The 17,131-nt window shown below is 38.9% G+C and overlaps 1 protein-coding gene across 1 annotated transcript; it reads left to right on the forward strand.

The window, feature by feature from the left end:
- Nucleotides 1-336: 336 nt before the first annotated feature.
- On the forward strand, nt 337-14,467 carry LOC147207630 (calretinin-like). The gene is made up of 11 exons (XM_086107542.1): nt 337-522; nt 8,017-8,093; nt 8,990-9,079; nt 9,233-9,313; nt 11,119-11,175; nt 11,498-11,575; nt 12,303-12,358; nt 12,438-12,477; nt 13,463-13,516; nt 13,846-13,917; nt 13,990-14,467. Exons 1-11 carry the CDS (start codon nt 432-434, stop codon nt 14,104-14,106), a joined length of 813 nt encoding a protein of 270 aa, XP_085963668.1. The 5' UTR covers nt 337-431; the 3' UTR covers nt 14,107-14,467.
- Nucleotides 14,468-17,131: the final 2,664 nt, after the last annotated feature.

A 17,131-nucleotide genomic window follows, 5' to 3' on the forward strand; every position in this document is an offset into this window, starting at 1 on the left:
AAAAGCCGACTGTTAACGCATGTTCTCTGTCTTTATTTGATTAGGGAGAGAGAGAGAGAGAGAGAGGTGCTCTGGCTTGTTTTTCACATCATGAACAACAAAATCATCTCAGCAGGCAGCATCTTGTGCATCCTTTCGTGGCAACTCATAAGCAATGCCCAGGAGAAACCCCCGCCCCACTCCTCCTGCCCTGCAGCGAAAGTGGTCCCTGGCTCCCGTGGGGGTCGGGGTCGGGGGGGGGGGGGGGGCTGCCTTCACGGCCGAAGCGCTCCCTGGTGGCAGGAAGGAGAAGTGCGGCCGACGCGGGGGGGGGGGGGGGGGGGTTTAAAAGCAGCGAGTGAGGAGCGGCAAGCAAAAGCGAGGATCTACACAGGCAAAGTTGATCTTTCATCCAGCTTGCGAGTGCATCCATTCGAAGGAGGAGAAACGAAATGGCAGCCCAGACTCAACAACCTCACCTGCACCTGGCCGAGCTTACCGCAGCTCAGTTCATCGACATCTGGAAACATTTTGATGCAGACGGTCAGTGGCTCTTCTTCTTTTCTCTGCGTTCAAAAGTTCATCACATTAAAATAAATCATTTAATGACTCACTTTGTATTCACATTTCATGCATTGAAGCACAAATGAGTGAAACTTAAGTGAATATTTTTAAAAAATGTTTGCACTCCTGCTGGTGTAAATTGTGGTATTAGATGTTGATTTTTTATTTTTTTCGTCCCTTGATATTTAAATTGGTTTGTGTGCAATTTCAATTCACAAAAAAAGGTTATATGCTAATCTTGCATTTTTTATATGTTAGCCATGGGGAAAGATTAATAGACCATCATTATTTCTTAAGTTTACTGTCCATTTTAAATACCCAGTAGACTTTAAGGTATATTTTTTTGGGCCAATATATGAAAAACAGCTCATAAGAGTTGAATTTAAGAGCTGATTGAGATTTTCTTGATAATCACTAAAATCACTTCACAAGTTCTTATAACTACATGCCAAAAGCAGTGTTTTTGTGTTATTTTTTGTCAGTTAATCACTTGACACAGTTTTAGTGGTATTAGACATTAAAATGAACAAGAAATTGAAGAAAACCCCGGCAGTCTCTTATATATGTAGTATACCACCTAAAGTGGTATACTCCACCTAAATTGGTATACTATAATAGTTTCCGACTATCTTTAATGTTATTTATTTTGTTATTTATTTATTTAGGCGTCTTATAAATGGCTGTTTTACCCTATACTGCTTCATCACCTGAATTTCCCCTTTGGGGATCATTGAAGGATTATTATCTTATTTTATAATGTGGTTAGAATATGCGCTTTGGTCGATAAGGAGTTGTGGGGGTGGGGGTGGGGGGTTTGTCATAATATTTATAAAGAAGCAGAGTAAGTGAAGAGGGAGTGTAAAGGAGAGAGAGAAAGGGAGGGAGAGAGAGAGAGAGAGAGGGAGGGAGAGAGAGCTCACGAGTGACAGCTAGAGAGAAGGGGGATGGGGTAGGTGCATCATGTAAACTGATGGAGGATGGATTTAAATTAAAGAAGGGAAATGAGATGATGGCGCTAAAGTGGAACCATGCAACTCTAATGGGGAAATGGTCCGAAAATGATAAAAGAAGTACAATAAATATATGTTTACAGATGCCTAATGAAAACATCTTTGACTCTTGACTGATCATGACTAATTCTAAGACAAAACACAAATTAATGTCAACGTTAGTCTGTGTTAAAATTAAAACAGGGCTTCTTAAATGCATGTATCACTTTTCTATTGAATAAAAAGTGATCAACAAACCCTGCCAATAGGTAAATACACAATACATGTACAGAAAAGTAAATATCGGTAGGCCAGAGAAAGGCTGAACATCACGAAGCATCTTTGCCACCCTTACCATATTCATTTTTCAGTTTTAATTGAAGGATAATCTCCAGTCATTCCAAAAAACAACAACAACAAAATCCATGACCTCTACTGTTACACCAAACCGTAACCTAATTCTGCGGTAGTATTAAAGCTCACCGATACAGCTTTGTCTGATAACATCCAGTTGCTTTCATACACGGATGGGTAGTGCTGAAGGCTCAACAGGACCCCCTAAACCTCCCCTAATCTTCTTACACATTCCATGAATCTAATAGTCTTTTGAAAATTTGTTGACAGACTTGTGTCAATCTGCCCTTCGATCAAGAATGAGTTGAATCAAGGCCCGATTGGCATCCAGCGGACTCATAAATCCAATTTTAATTCTTTATTGAGACAAGACCAACATAGCTTACAAAATGGTCTGAAGCCAGGTCTGAGCAACATAATGTAATGGGTGACTCACTGTTGCAGGGTTCAGTATGAGCCCTTTTTACAATGATATTTCCCCAAAATGTTGAAATTACAAACAATGGAGAAGTCAATCTAGAAAAGCATGTTTGCATTCTGGATAAAACCAAAAGCAGAGTGTATCCAGATCAAGGCTCACGTGACCCTAAACAACAAAATACTGGACACGATCATATACAGTGTACAGTGGTACCTTGACTTATGAATAACATTACTTTCAAATTTTTTTGAGACACGAACCTCAACTGATTCTTTAGCTCATACACACACACACACACACGCACACACAAATCTGCTAGCCTAATGCTAACAGACAATGGATTGGAAAACACCATGGATGGGAAAACAAACCTTGCATTGTATTTGTGGTGTTCTAACCCGTTAGGTCACGTATAAGTAATGGATATTTGAACACAAATGGTGGTGCAACACATGTAGACAGACAATAAAATAATACCCATAGGCATATATTCATTATTCTCTGTGAAAAACAACTCTTTTTGCTATATATATATATATATATATATATATATATATATATAGAGAGAGAGAGATTATAGCGTTTCCTGATAGGCAAGTTGTGCACACTGGAAAAGGAAAAACAATCCTTTATATTCTATACTTCCTAAACCAACTCCATTTGGAATGACCCTTGAAATGACAATGACTACAAATTAATTTAAATATTTTGCTAATCACACGTGGACTGTACTTTAGTGGTTGCATCACTTTCCATGAGGACACTTCCTCATTGGGGGACAGATAAAAATGTTAAAAGCTTCTTCACTTGGTGGGAAGAACAAATTACATCTTTTTGACTGATAGAGTGCGGCTTGCAGAAGATCAATGCAAACTAGATTCACCATAAATCAACAGCCGGGCTTTAAACTAGCTCCAGTGCGCACAAGATTCATTACAAGGGCAGTTTATTCTCTATCAATAATCAAGGCGTGTATGCAGTATAGTCTAGTATAATTGCATCAAAAGCTTTTTCTGTAGTTGGAGGACAAAGTGGTCAGCTTCTTGTCAAGCTTGTGGACACCACCATCACAGCTGTGACACAGATGCCACCGAAATGGATTGTGGATGATAACTGGGGCAAAAAGAACAAGAGTTTGCATGCTGCATGGACCAACCAACTCGTCAGCCATTCTGAGACAAGTTATGTAACTGAGGGGGTTACATCTGCACTCAAGTGTGCTGTATCCTAATGCACATTTGTATTGCAACTCATACTTGACACTTGGGATGGAATGGGACAGTACTTGGTACACCTGGCATGTGTCAGTAAGCCCATACGTACACTGTTTTTATTCCGTTTCGTGATTCCCTTTGCATTGACATTATGGGCCCTATTTTTGTAGACGGGCATCCGTGTGCTCGTAAAAAATGCTACATCTTCATTTTCGTGGGGCAAATCTAGTTTACCCTGTTTGGGAATTTGGCAGACCGCCACACCTTGAAGGGTGTTCCAGTGGCCCAAGGGCGTTTTTGATTCCCTGCCCCCGACGCATCTGACAATTTGGTGGCAGAAAATATACTCAACTTTCGACCAGGTGAAGTAGCCAACAGCTTTGACATTCAATCATCTTTTTTTCTAATCTTTCAAAAATGAGGATCCACTTGAAATACTTCCTGTTTGTACTCTTCGTCTTTCACACTTACAATGTTAACACAATAGTGTGCCACCATCTAGTGGCCAACAGTGGAATCACACCCGAATAAACAACAAGATTTAATTATAACCAGACACACACAAAATGAAATAGCGGGACTGGGAAACCTCTATTTTGGTTTCACGTTAAATACGACGACAAGGGACTGAAAACAATTGATTTTAATGTCTACAAATGAGTTATGGCACGTACCATGGGTTACTACTATCGCCCCACCCTGACTTTAAACCATTTAGGAGCTACTGACATTTTACTCAGAACGTTTGAATATTCTTGTCTGAGATAATTGTCACCTCTGATCACAAAACTTTCACAATCTAATCAGATGCAATGCAAAATATCAGATGCAATACAAAATATAAAAAAATCTATTTTTACAAAGATAATGCTCAGTGTTGATTGATGATCCACATGAGAGAGGCCAAACATTAGAAACTTCTATCCGTAGCAGTGCAGTTATATATTGCAACCAAAAACCACAAAATCAAATGAATACAGAATTTATCAAATGAATACCTCTCTGACATCGTCAGTCAAAACAAGATATTACCTTTGTTGACTTTTAGATGCACCTGTTGTATTGCTTTTCCCTCTGCACCATGAGTATAAAGAGTGAAATACGTTTCATACTCCCCGTGTTTGAGTGTGAGAAAAATAGAGCACAAATCCGAGATGAAACCTGGCCAGGGATTTAGGGCTTGCATATTGCCTTCTCAATCATAGAAAAGAACATGAAAACATTCTAATCAGTGGAAATAGAATGCATTGTCCTTCACTTCAGCCCACCTCCCTGATGTATATGTATCCTGTGAGATCACAGCTGATCTTCTAGTCTCACTCCACTGGATCCAGCTGCAAAACGTGCTAATGAGGCCCTCAGGGGTCACAAGGTATGAAAACTTCCATGGTACGGTGTCTCCCCCCACTCCCCCAGTCTCCCATTAACTGTTTTGATTAGCCAGTCAATTCCCATTCAAAGCCAACCCATAGTGAAATTAACAACTGCTACAGAAATGTATTTCATGTGATTACTGTGATGTAATAAATTTGGCAGACACTTTATGAGCACAATCTAACCCAGTTGTTCGATTTTGGGCCTCCTGTTGGCTGCTTCATAAAGTTGCTGTGTCTTTACTGGGACGGGGGTGGCTCCTCAATCATATACGTATAAAATTGAGCACCTCATTGTTTTCTTGAATTGGGTTGGATTGAGGGTTGGACTCCGCAAAGGTTGACCTTTATCGCCGATTCTGTTCATAACCTTTATGGACAGAATTTCTAGGCGCAGCTGATGCGTTGAGAGGGTCTGGTTTGGTAGCCTCAGTGTTGCATCTCTGCTTTTGGCAGATGATGAGGTACTGTTGGCTGCTTCAAGTCGGGCTCTCCAACTCTCACTAGAGCGTTGGATAGATAAGTGGTAAAAAATGGATGGATGGATCTGGTGCTTAGAGAGCAGGAATGCTACAAGATGAAATATATAATAAAATAAAAATGTATCGGATTCCATAGCTACAAGCCACAGTCTGGTATGTTTGATTGTATATTCGGTTTTCAATTTTATTTGCATTTTCAAATATTGAGTACCGGTAATTTTTTTTTCATAAATGAAGTACAAAGAGAGACTTTACTTGGTTGGACTCAAGCATGCCTACGAAGCAAAGTATGAAACTAACACTACTTCCTACAAATAAACTAAACATCAAGCTTAACCTTTTCATGCACTCTGTAACCTGATAACATGATAAGCTGCCCCCGAAAGGGTTAAATACCATTGAAGAGAGTTCCTAATTTGTTATTTCAGACAATTACAGAAAAATAAAACTATTGTGTGAGATCAAGATACAGCAATGAGAGAGAAATTATGAATTTCACAAACGTCCAAGTGACTTTTTAATATTTTTGTGTCTGTAGTCTTCCATCAGAGATTTGTTTATATCTGAAAGCGCAGATGGTGACACGGGCCACCTATGACATCGTGTGCAGCTGAAGCAGTGAGGTTCGGATAAAGCAGGAGGGAGGTGAAGAGGAGAATGATCGCAAAGAAATTGAGATCAGATCAAGAGCCGAAGATAGAGGGGGCGTGGCTACATCTTGACATTGTATTGCGTGCATTGTAATGACATGCATGCTCATTTTTCTTGTTTGTTACTCGCGGGCAAACCAGAACAGTAAATGATGTATGATCCTCGGTCATTTGACTCATTCTCACAATAATGTAGAAAGAGGGACAGAATGCTCCAATAAGCATCAGTCGAACTGCCCACTTTCACTCTCTTAGTCAAGAAAACACTCATTACACACTCCAACTGCTCCCAAGTGCTGGGATTCATTTCTTCCGCTCCAGCAAATCCTGCTGCTGAAAATGTCACTTTGGGATGAAATATCCCATTCTGAACACATGAGAAGATTCTCTTCATGTCATCACTTTTAAGAAGCGGCTGCGGCGGGCCTTGCATTACCAGGGCATTCAATGGTGGTTTAGATCTGTTGAGAAAAAAAAAAGTGACATTTGCCAAATTGAAGTACTGGCCCAACAACAGCGATATAGAATAAAATGCGGAGGTGACAAAACTGTTACATGGTTTCACTACCGGCCTTCCGAGGGGAATTCGGAACTACAATGTGTCCTACACAGAGCCTGAAATCTGATTGGACAAAAAATAAAAATAAAATAAAATAATAATAATAATAAAAAAAGAACATCCACATACACAAACTGGAAGCATTGCAGCCAAAAGAAATGCAAAGAAATGAAGAGAATTGTTATTTATTATTATGTGAATATAATTTGATGGGACAAATAGTAGAATTTATATTAATTTCTTTTTTTGTAGGTCAGTGATTCTGATCGTGTTTGGGCCTTTCTGAAGCTGAACTTCAACTACTTTTTGTAAATAGCTGATAGATTGTGTAAATCATTTCCCCTGGTGATATAGTAATACTGTAGTGATTTAACACCAGACATGAATATTAATGCTTCGGGAGACAAATTAACATAAAAGATGCATGCTCTGTGATAGACTGCATGTTGTACGCTCTGATAGACACCCGTGCCACAATTAGTCACCGGGTGAGGCGTTCACTTGAAATTGATGCCTCGTTAATTTCACGTCAGGGGGGAAAAAAAGCACTTGGTACCAGGTGGAGCGTACTAGCACAGAAAGCCAGAGGTCAAATATAAAACAAACAAAAAAGCCTTGAAAATCGGGTTAAAATGAACAAATCACAATTAAGTACACTTCAGCTAGTGCAAAGTAGAATATACAGTACATATCACCATTATCGTATTCAATGTACAGTAATTCATCATTAAAGTGTTTCAGAAATACCTCACGTGTTGCGTGATATTTTGGTGTGGACTATTTGCATTGGCCAAGATATAGAGGAAAGTGTGTTTTGCAAAATGTGACGTCGAAACAGGAAAAAAAAAGTTCTACCTCCAATTACGCTGCATTATTGGAAGCAAGAAAAAAGGACAATGAACAAAAAAAATTCTCACTGTCGTGTTACCCAAACACAAGTGTTTGTACACCCACATAAATAATTTTCCACGGCTGGAATATGCTTTTTTTTTTTTTTTTTAAATAAATCAAATCTTCTGCAAGCCATTTATTTTTAAGGGCATTGTAGTAGCATCAATTTGAAATGATATTAAAGTGTTTGGACCTTATAGTTTGTGGTATATTTACAATTTAATTGATAAATTCAAGCAACTATGAACATTTCCAGCAGCGACATGAAATACTCTGTTCTCTGTTCACAGTAGGGCTCAGTCCTTATCCCCACGAATAGTGAGGGTGTGGGTGGGGGTACAATACTTTTATGAAATGTGATCTGTAATTCTATTTATTTAGAGTACAAATCGCAGGGCTTTGGGGATAGCTAAACACAAAGTGTGTCTGCTCTAAAGTGGAAACACTTCCGTATCATTTAAATGTATCAAACAAATTAGCGAGACTTGAAGCTTTCGAAAAGTTTCATAAAACTTAATTTGTCCCTCTTGCATTGTGCAGGAAATGGCTACATTGAAGGGAAGGAATTGGAAAACTTCATTCGAGAGCTGGAGCTGGCAAGACGGGGAGCAGGCGTGGTGAGTGCTCGGGGTGCATTTCCCGAAAAGCGGCTCATCCTCTAGGTTTTCACAATAAATTGTCCAGGCCTTGAACAATTTTATTTTATTTTTTTCACAACAAAGACACGACTGTTTACGAACACCATATTGAAAACCTCCCGCTTTGAATCCCTAGCAAGACCCCACTTTTAGTGTCCCATGTTTAGTGGACTGCAATATCAAGTAAATTAGCCAGTTCTCTCAATAACTGAGCAGGATTGTGTACAAAAACGAATACACTTTCTCAGTAGAAAAGTAAATTCAACGTAAAACAAAGATAATTACACTTTGTGTATTTGAAACAACCACATGACGTTTCCTCAGAGTCCACGAGCTTAATGCTAACACACGTCAGGTGGAAAATTTATTTACCCAAATAGGGTCTATTTCATTTTTTTTTTCACTAATCAATACTGTTGGCCTGACCCCACTTCATCAGATATTTTTATGCATTATTCACCAATTTTAAGTGTTCATAATAGTCTGAGAAAAAAACATCTCTTCAGTCTCTTGAACACCCCACTGTCTAAAAAGTGTCATCAAACTCCGCCTCTTCCTGCACGCCACAGGAGCTCTGTGGAATTTTGTGTCTTTACCCTTTTAAGCAGTGACAGCATAATACATTAGTGTTTTTTGTTGTTGTTGTGTAACTGTATTAAATTTGTGACCGAATATGATTTTGGGGTGCTGTTGTGTTGATGTTGTTGCACAACGGTATATGATAGCAATACTGTATAAGGCATTATACCCGGTACTTAGTAAGATGACATTTTTTTAATTTCCTGAAAAATAGTCATTTGGGAGATGTGAGGATTCCGCTCAATGGCAATGATATGAGGCCCATTTTGCATGTTTTTACTTTATTGCCTTTGCAGGATCCTTCACATGCTGCATTCAAGGAGAAGATGAGGGAGTTTATGGCCAGTTTCGACAAGAATTCTGATGGCAGGATTGAGATGACAGAGGTGAAGAGCGTGAGGAAATATGACTTGATTTCACTGGGACACACTTGCCTTATAAATGCATCTCTGGTGGAGTGCATCTGAAGAAGATAACACTCAAAGGTCACAAAAAAACCCCCAACTAATCTATCTCTCATTTTCTCTCTCACTCTTCAGCTGGCTCAGCTTCTGCCCACAGAAGAAAACTTCCTCTTGTGTTTCAGAGAGTTTGTGGGATCCAGCACTGAATTCATGGCTGTAAGTTAGTGTCAATCAAATCTGGATTTATCGGCATATGTATTACATTTGGACAGAAGTCTCGGGGTACAGCTATTTATCATTTAAGTTGTTACTGCTGGTTGATGTGAATCTTAGTTCATCTGACTGAAGTATTTTGGACAATTCCACTGTGTATGCAAACAGTTTGGTGAAGGCCTTTTTCTGCTCTCGCTTACATGGGCGTTTACAACATGATGTCACGTGTACTTCCAGTGAGCAAAAGACCCAGCTTTCTCCAATGGCACCACTAGCAAACAAACCCTTACATGTCATTTGACCATGGCAGTGCGAATAAGAAAAAAGGCTAAATAGCTTCAATGATGATTTTGACTTTTTGGTCGTCACTGCAGTTTGAATATGTAAATTGCCAGTGGAAAGTATTTGAGAGAATTTGCTTACACTGCTTGTAATTGACATTTCAACAGGTAAATTAAAATAGACTTGGTGCTAATTCAGACACACCGGTAGTTGACATGCTAGTTTAGGGACTGGCATTAGCCAGTTGACGTTTTTGTTGCGGCAACTAATGGCATGCAGGCGCCCTGTTTTGACGCTGAAATGATTAGCACACAAGCACGATAGCACGGTCTTCTCTGTACAAGTACTTATGAGGTCCACACATTTATCCTCCGAACAAATTCCGCTGAGTCGTTTAGGGTAACACCAAGCACAAGTTTTTGTCTTTGTTTCAGTTCAGATTAGCGGCCGTCAAACGTTTTCTACCACCCAGAACTACCTCGGATTCTATTGTTTACAAACATTATGAAATTAATAACACACATCATTGCAGCAAGAATCATTCCAATTGTGATCTATTATTATACTTATAGTTAAATGATATATATTAAATGTATGATAGTAGTGATATATTATTATGACTTTGAATGCAGTGATTTTGCTTGCCTTTCTTGTACCTAAAGAGCTATACCTACAGACATTCTTGTGGTACCAATATGTCCACAATAGCCATATTCACACTGTAGTCGAATAGGCTACTTTTATGTATCAAAATCGTGGCTCATAAAGCCACTTTGATATCTTGAGGTTTTTTTTCTTCCAAATACTGTACTACAAACAAATCTCATCTAAGTTGCAATGCGAAATCTGATCTTTGCCTCATGTCCATTCAGCTCAATGCGAAAAACGAGTGAACAAATAGCATCCGTGTCGTAGTGTTGTAGCCCTTTAAGCGATGGATATTTAAACACAAACTGTGCTGCAACCCAATGTAGACAGATGATATCGCAATACCCAAAGATATTCCTTATCCTCTGCAAAGAATGACCTATATTACTGCATCTTACTGAGAGGGTGTAACCGTCTGCATATACAGTAGCTGTTTAGCTGTTTTATCCAGGTAACCATTACATGTAGATCTGAAGGAGCAGCACAATATCCATTGAACTGTAGCAAATTTGACAAAAACGTGAATTGTTTGCATTTGCTTTAATGAAGTCATTGCTGGTAACATAGTGGTACTGTTGGTAAGGTTTCCTTCTTTAGTGTGCAGTTCGATGTTCACGCTGCCTGGTGCAGTCGCAGCATTAAAGCCTATTCTGAGACAACCATACATTATGGATGAAGAACAGCCTTCAGCAGAGGAAAGGCATTTAGTGTGGGCGCTTTTAGTATCCGTCTTGGAGGAACTCTATATTTACACAATATCTAGTGGCTGCCAAGCTTTTCTTTTACAAGTTAGTTTCTTAGTTATTTGAAGTATGATTTATGATGTTGTCATGTTTGCAGCTTGTGTAACCTCCCTTTTTCTCTTTTCCTTCCCGCAGGCTTGGAGAAGGTATGACACCGACCGTAGTGGATACATTGAGTCGAATGAACTGAAGGTATGATCTGTCATTGCGAAAACCTCTCTATGTTGTTATTCGTAATCAGAATATGACGGATTGTGTGACACTAAAAAGCCTGCTTACGTTATAAACGCTTTAATATCTTGAATTTCTTTCCACTCAACACAATACAACAAGTGAATCAAATCGAAGCTGTGAGGGGAATGATCTTTGTTTAAATCTCATTATTTGTACAGAAATCATTAATTATGATGAAGCCAGCATTCTCATCAAACATTTTTATCCTTAATATAATCCCAGCGTAGTGCTAATGCAATTTATACAACATGTATTCGCTCACCTTGCCAACTCTTGTCAGGGCTTCCTGACAGACCTGCTGAAGAAAGCCAACACGAGCTATGATGATAAGAAGCTCAATGAGTACACGCAGACGATTGTGAGTATTTGTCAAACACTTGCTGTTTTCACATTTCACACTTTCTGCTTGGGGAAAATAAGATAACGAATTCTTCCTATCTCAACATTTATATGCAATGTTGAATGTACTTATTGGTTTCTGTTTCATCATGTTTATACAAAAAAGAAATTATAGGCTACTTGAGAGGCAAAAAGAACCTTTTCGGAGCAATGACATTGCGTTACGTCTTTACTTTGAAATATAAAGATGTTGCCATTTGTTTTTTACTGTTAAATTTATCTGCTCAATTGTTGCATTTACATGTAGTAATCTTGAATTTGTATTTGTTTGTTTGTGTTGTGTGTGAAGGAATTTGTGTATGTGTGTGTGTGTGTGGGTGTGCACGTGTGTGTGTGTGTGTGTGTTTGGGGTTAGGATGACAGATTTTTAGGTGGACTTTTGTGAGATATTTTTGTGTGAGTGTTTTTGGGTGGCCATAAAAGTGTTTTTTTTTTTTGGTGTGTGAGAGATTTTCTGGGTTGTGCAGTTGATTTTTTATGTAAATGTGACAAACACATTGGTGTGGGGCCTTTTTTGTGCCTGTGAGAGTTTTTTGTGTGTGTGAGGTGTTTTTAACGTGTGTGCACATGCATGTGTAGGAGAGTTTTTTTTTCCTGTGTGAGAGGTAAACGATGTAAATGTAACATACATGTGCATGTATACTTGAAGCCCTGCTGATGAACGTGTTAATCCTCTTTCTCTGTAGCTTAGGATGTTTGATCTGAACGGCGATGGGAAGCTCGGTCTCTCGGAGATGGCAAGGTATGTCTCCAATTCATAAATATTCCGCGTTTCCCCTACAAACGACAATTTGTACTTCAAAACTTTGTGTCTTACCCAGGCTCTTGCCCGTACAGGAGAATTTCTTGATGAAGTTTCAGGTAGGAAGACACACAAATTAGGAGCCTGACTAATACATTTTGGTATAAAATACTGCAGGTGTATGTTTTGGAGTAACTCAAGTCATGTGTGAGATGAGACCCATGGCAGACAGTGCAATTCAGCAGAACTGGAGTCACTATACAAGAGGATTACAGTATATGGCCTTAAAGTGCGAATGGACATATGGCACATTGACACAAATACACGGCTACTTTAAGTCTTGTGGTAATCACGTTTCATAATATTACATCTGCCAGGGAGGTTGTGGTTTTCCCTTGGCTAGTGAGATGATGCAATCATGATTTTTACTCTCGTACAGTATCTGAACACTACAAGCCATGTTTAAAGGCAGAAACAGTGATGCTTTTCTGTTTTATTGACATTGTGAGACAATTGGTGAAGCTCCGACATGCTAAGCAGCCGTGCTGCCCAGAAAATAAAAAATAAAAGAAATAAAATAAAAGAAATGTAAAAAAATTAATAAAATCAGGTCATTGCCGTAGAAGCCGGAAAAAGTCCATTTCAGGGAAGGCGTGATAGCTGGGGATCATATCAATACCCCTGAGTAAAGCAGGGAAAAGTTCAGTCATACTCAGCTTTCAAGATTTTTTGCATGAGTAAAATCCCATTAAAAATATCTACTCAAATTACAAACAGATACACTATGTAATCCACGGGCAGTTATATTTGGCGATGACAATGATAAAAGTTTGTAGCACAGATACTATTTTAATCTTCCCGAAAGGCCTACCGCACGTACTGTTTGTTCCCATATATGCAGTCCAGTTTTTGGAACCAGATCAACAATTCCTTTCCGTCAAAGGATTAGCTAGTCTGGTCAGGATTAATTCAACACTAGGCCCTGTTATCATAATCTGCATGGATTAATATCAGATGTGGCTTTGCAAGGGCTTTTTTTTTTTTTTACTGCTCTCTAGAAATGTCCCACAGCTTCTAACAATTTTCTTGCTCCTATGCGCGCAGGGTATCAGGCTCACAGTCAAGGAATTTGACTCCCTCTTCACACTCTATGATAAGGTGAAAAACACTTGCTTGTTTTTTGTTTAGTTTTTTGTGTGTGCGTCTTGAATTTCTGACGAGATACATGCACGATTCTCAAATATGAGTGTTCATAATGACGTGCCGATGAAATACTGTTGATAGTCACAGAAAACGCATACCCACTACAAAATAGCAGCCGATGTTAGCCACGGATGCATTGTCCACTTTTACAGTCAATTACATACAATTTTGTGACGCTATCATAGCAGACCCGAAAAGAAAAACTTTTTTTAAATTGATATTGACCCAATAAACATGAAATCCTGCATTATGACAACCCACGTTATCTATTCTCTATTTCTCAGGACGGTAATGGTTACATTGATGAGCAGGAGCTGGATGCTTTGCTGAAGGACCTGTCTGATAAGAACAAAATGGTAATATCGACATTAAAGTGCAATCTGGATCCAAGTGTAAACTTTTCTGACCGAGAAACTGCATTTTGGTAGGATGTGGACATCACAGGGCTCTCGGGGTACAAGAAGAGCATCATGGCTTTGTCAGACGGAGGAAAACTGTTTCGCACTGAGCTGGAAATCGTCCTCTGTCGGGACTCGGAGCTGTGAGACCCCCCTTCTGCCTCCTTCCTACCTCCCGTTGCAACCTGTTGCATGTATGACCTGCTTACACTGCTAGAAAGAAAACTAAAAGTGCTCCTAAAAGCACTCGGTCAACTGCTGTCCCTTAACATTTAATCTTTTTATCATGATGCTTCCATGGTGAAATAGCCCTAGCAATTAAATACAGTATATTGTGTAATCACCTTTTTCTTTTTTCCAAACGTTTCCATTTTAATATACATTTGCAGTTTTCTGTTCATGTATTCTATTTATTTTAGTCTAAACTAATTTGATCTTATTTATTTGATGAAGCTTGTACTCTTCTATTAAATATATTACTGACAGAATGAATAAATATAACATAAGACTTTTGCTCCACTTATTCCCTCCACATTAAAGAACTCTTCCTCCCCTCCAAACAGCAGGAGGATTATTTCACCTTGCAACAATGCAATGTGAGAGAAAATAATTTCATTCCGCTGGAGCGGAGGGAAGATTACATACCGGGACCGGAAAGGTAACCGCAGCAGCTGGAGTGATACAACTTCTCTGTCCAATCTCTTGGTAACAGAAAGCTTGATGTAGGAGCTCCTCCATTTTTCATGCCAAGGCTTTTGTGTCGCTTTTAGATAATAAAAAAAAGAGTCGAGTTGGCAAAACACAGAGGAAGAGGAGATTGTCTCACTCCTGCTGCATGAAAACAAACAAAGTGGCAACAAAATCTGAGGAAACTGTCAGGTATTTTTGCATGCGTTTATACAAGCTTTTAAATGACATAAAATATACCACAGGTATGTCCTATTTTCTCGATTAACCTACACATACCAAAAAATAATGCTGGATTGTTTTCCTAACCCACTCGCTGGTAAGCTGTGGATTTCTTATAGCTCATTGTTACTTTTACCCAAAGTTGTGTGAATTATTTTGGCCCAACAGATTGGGTTGTAGGAGTTGGGGGGTGACGGGCTTTAAAGAACTAAAGTTGGTCGCCACTTTAGGGTACTTAAAGTCAATTTAGTGTAACATTCTTCATAAATGTTGGCGGCTGCTGGATGTTTCAGTGGGTAAAACCACTGACTATATGGGCACAGGGATTAGTAATCAAATTCTGGCCAGCGTGGACAACCCACCCAAAGAAAATGATTTGTGGTAACCCTTTTACAACAGGAAGATGCTTCTTCCTCTTAGAAAATGTTGGTAATGAAATGTGTTCTTTTTAACCACAGCTATACTAATAACCTGGTAACCCTCATCAATATGGGTAGTTTTTACCCCTTATTGGATCAAAAGCTTGTATAGGGTCAACTCCTCAACTCAACGTGGTGGGTATTAATAACCCAGCGTTGGCTCAGTCCCTTTTAGACATATCATTGGGTGAAGTATTTCAACCAAGTTTTCAGACTGTAATCTGGAATTCAGATATGAGCAGTTGCTCTTTTCACCCACAATTTTCTTAATTTCCACGTAGAAAGACGCGACCCCCTCCTTATGTATACCCCCATTGTGGAACATTCTATTTCCATCAGTTAATCATCAGCATTTTCATTTTTAATTAACTCACTATCTTTGAAGCCAATCTCTTCACACACCATTGCAGCGCTACACACACGTACACACTCATTCTCGCTTAAAAACAACAACAACAAGAGGGCACACCCGTACAATTGCACACAAAAACAAATACACTAGGGAGTTGGGGGGGGGGGGGTTGGGTGACACAAGGCAGTGTAAAGTCAAAGCTGTTAACTGCTGACAGCGACGAAAGAGAGTTTTATCCGCTCTGATTCCTTCACACACATCAGACGCTTGCAGTGAGGGAGATGAGAAGACGAGTGAAACACAAATGATGAGATTCCCTCTGTGAAACCCCCCCCCCGCCCCCCACCCTGACACATACATGTAGGCATACTCACTGGGCCAAACAAAGAGGGGATATAATCGTTGTAAATGTGCAAGAAGGCACTGCTGATTCCTAAAGTGCTCCAAGTCACATGCAGTATAGATATGCAGTATGTAAATATATTACACCAGATTCTTTATTTATTTACAAGGGAACATTTTTTATTTATTTATAAAGGAGTCTCTTTGACCCATTTTGACATTTGACAGCATTTTAAAAAGTACCGCCAGAGTCACTCTTTCACTGTGTGTGTTCAATGTGAGGACTTGTCCTATACTCAAAATACACAAAAATGAATAGACAGTGTTGCCTTGACATGCAAGTTTCATTCCAGGATGACGGCCGTAACTCAAAATGCTTGTGTCTCAAATCACCTTTTCTTGATGAATAGACATATCCTCAATTCATTGCAGCCCCCAAAAACAACAACAACAACAAAAAAAATATCACACTTTATAAAAACATACACTAAACACATAATTTATTATAATGTAAAGAAATTAAATAATTGATTGCCACATTTTTGTTTCGTTTCAATGAACATTGTGCTTGCTCCTACTAGATTGCACACTTTTGCCATCTGGGGCCAGTAAAATCCAGACATACAGATGTTCAGTACATGCAGATGTCACTGCTAAACTCAATAAGCCAGAATAATATTATATATAACAATAATTCCTTGCATAGGATGAGGACAATATACCTTTGAGTATTGTCATATTATCTGTCTAACTGTCTTGCGTCACCATTTGTGTTCAACTATTACTCTCTGTTGCTTAAAGGCTTAAAACATTGCTCCATTGATGCTATGTGAGCCCATCTTTTATGACGTTATTTTTTTATTGTTGATGTCTTAAGGCAAAGCTATGTGGTTTGTTTAAATACACAAGATGTAATTCTCTTTGTTTGATGTTTAGTTTGACAGTAAACGTTTGTGTGTTCACTGAGACCGTTCTGGGTCAATGCAAATAAATGTAAGATATAACAGTGTATTAAATCAAGGAAACTGGTCGAACGATGTTAATACACAGTTCATCATTTGACAGTTAGATCCAACTGATTGATGGACAGAATTCTTAGTGATCAGAAACATATTACTGATACGTGATATTTTAAATTTTGTCTACCTTT

Source organism: Hippocampus guttulatus, chromosome 3 (assembly GCF_054856545.1).
Source record: "Hippocampus guttulatus isolate MCC_2025c chromosome 3, RoL_Hgut_1.0, whole genome shotgun sequence".
In the NCBI taxonomy this organism is placed as follows: Eukaryota; Metazoa; Chordata; class Actinopteri; order Syngnathiformes; family Syngnathidae; genus Hippocampus; species Hippocampus guttulatus.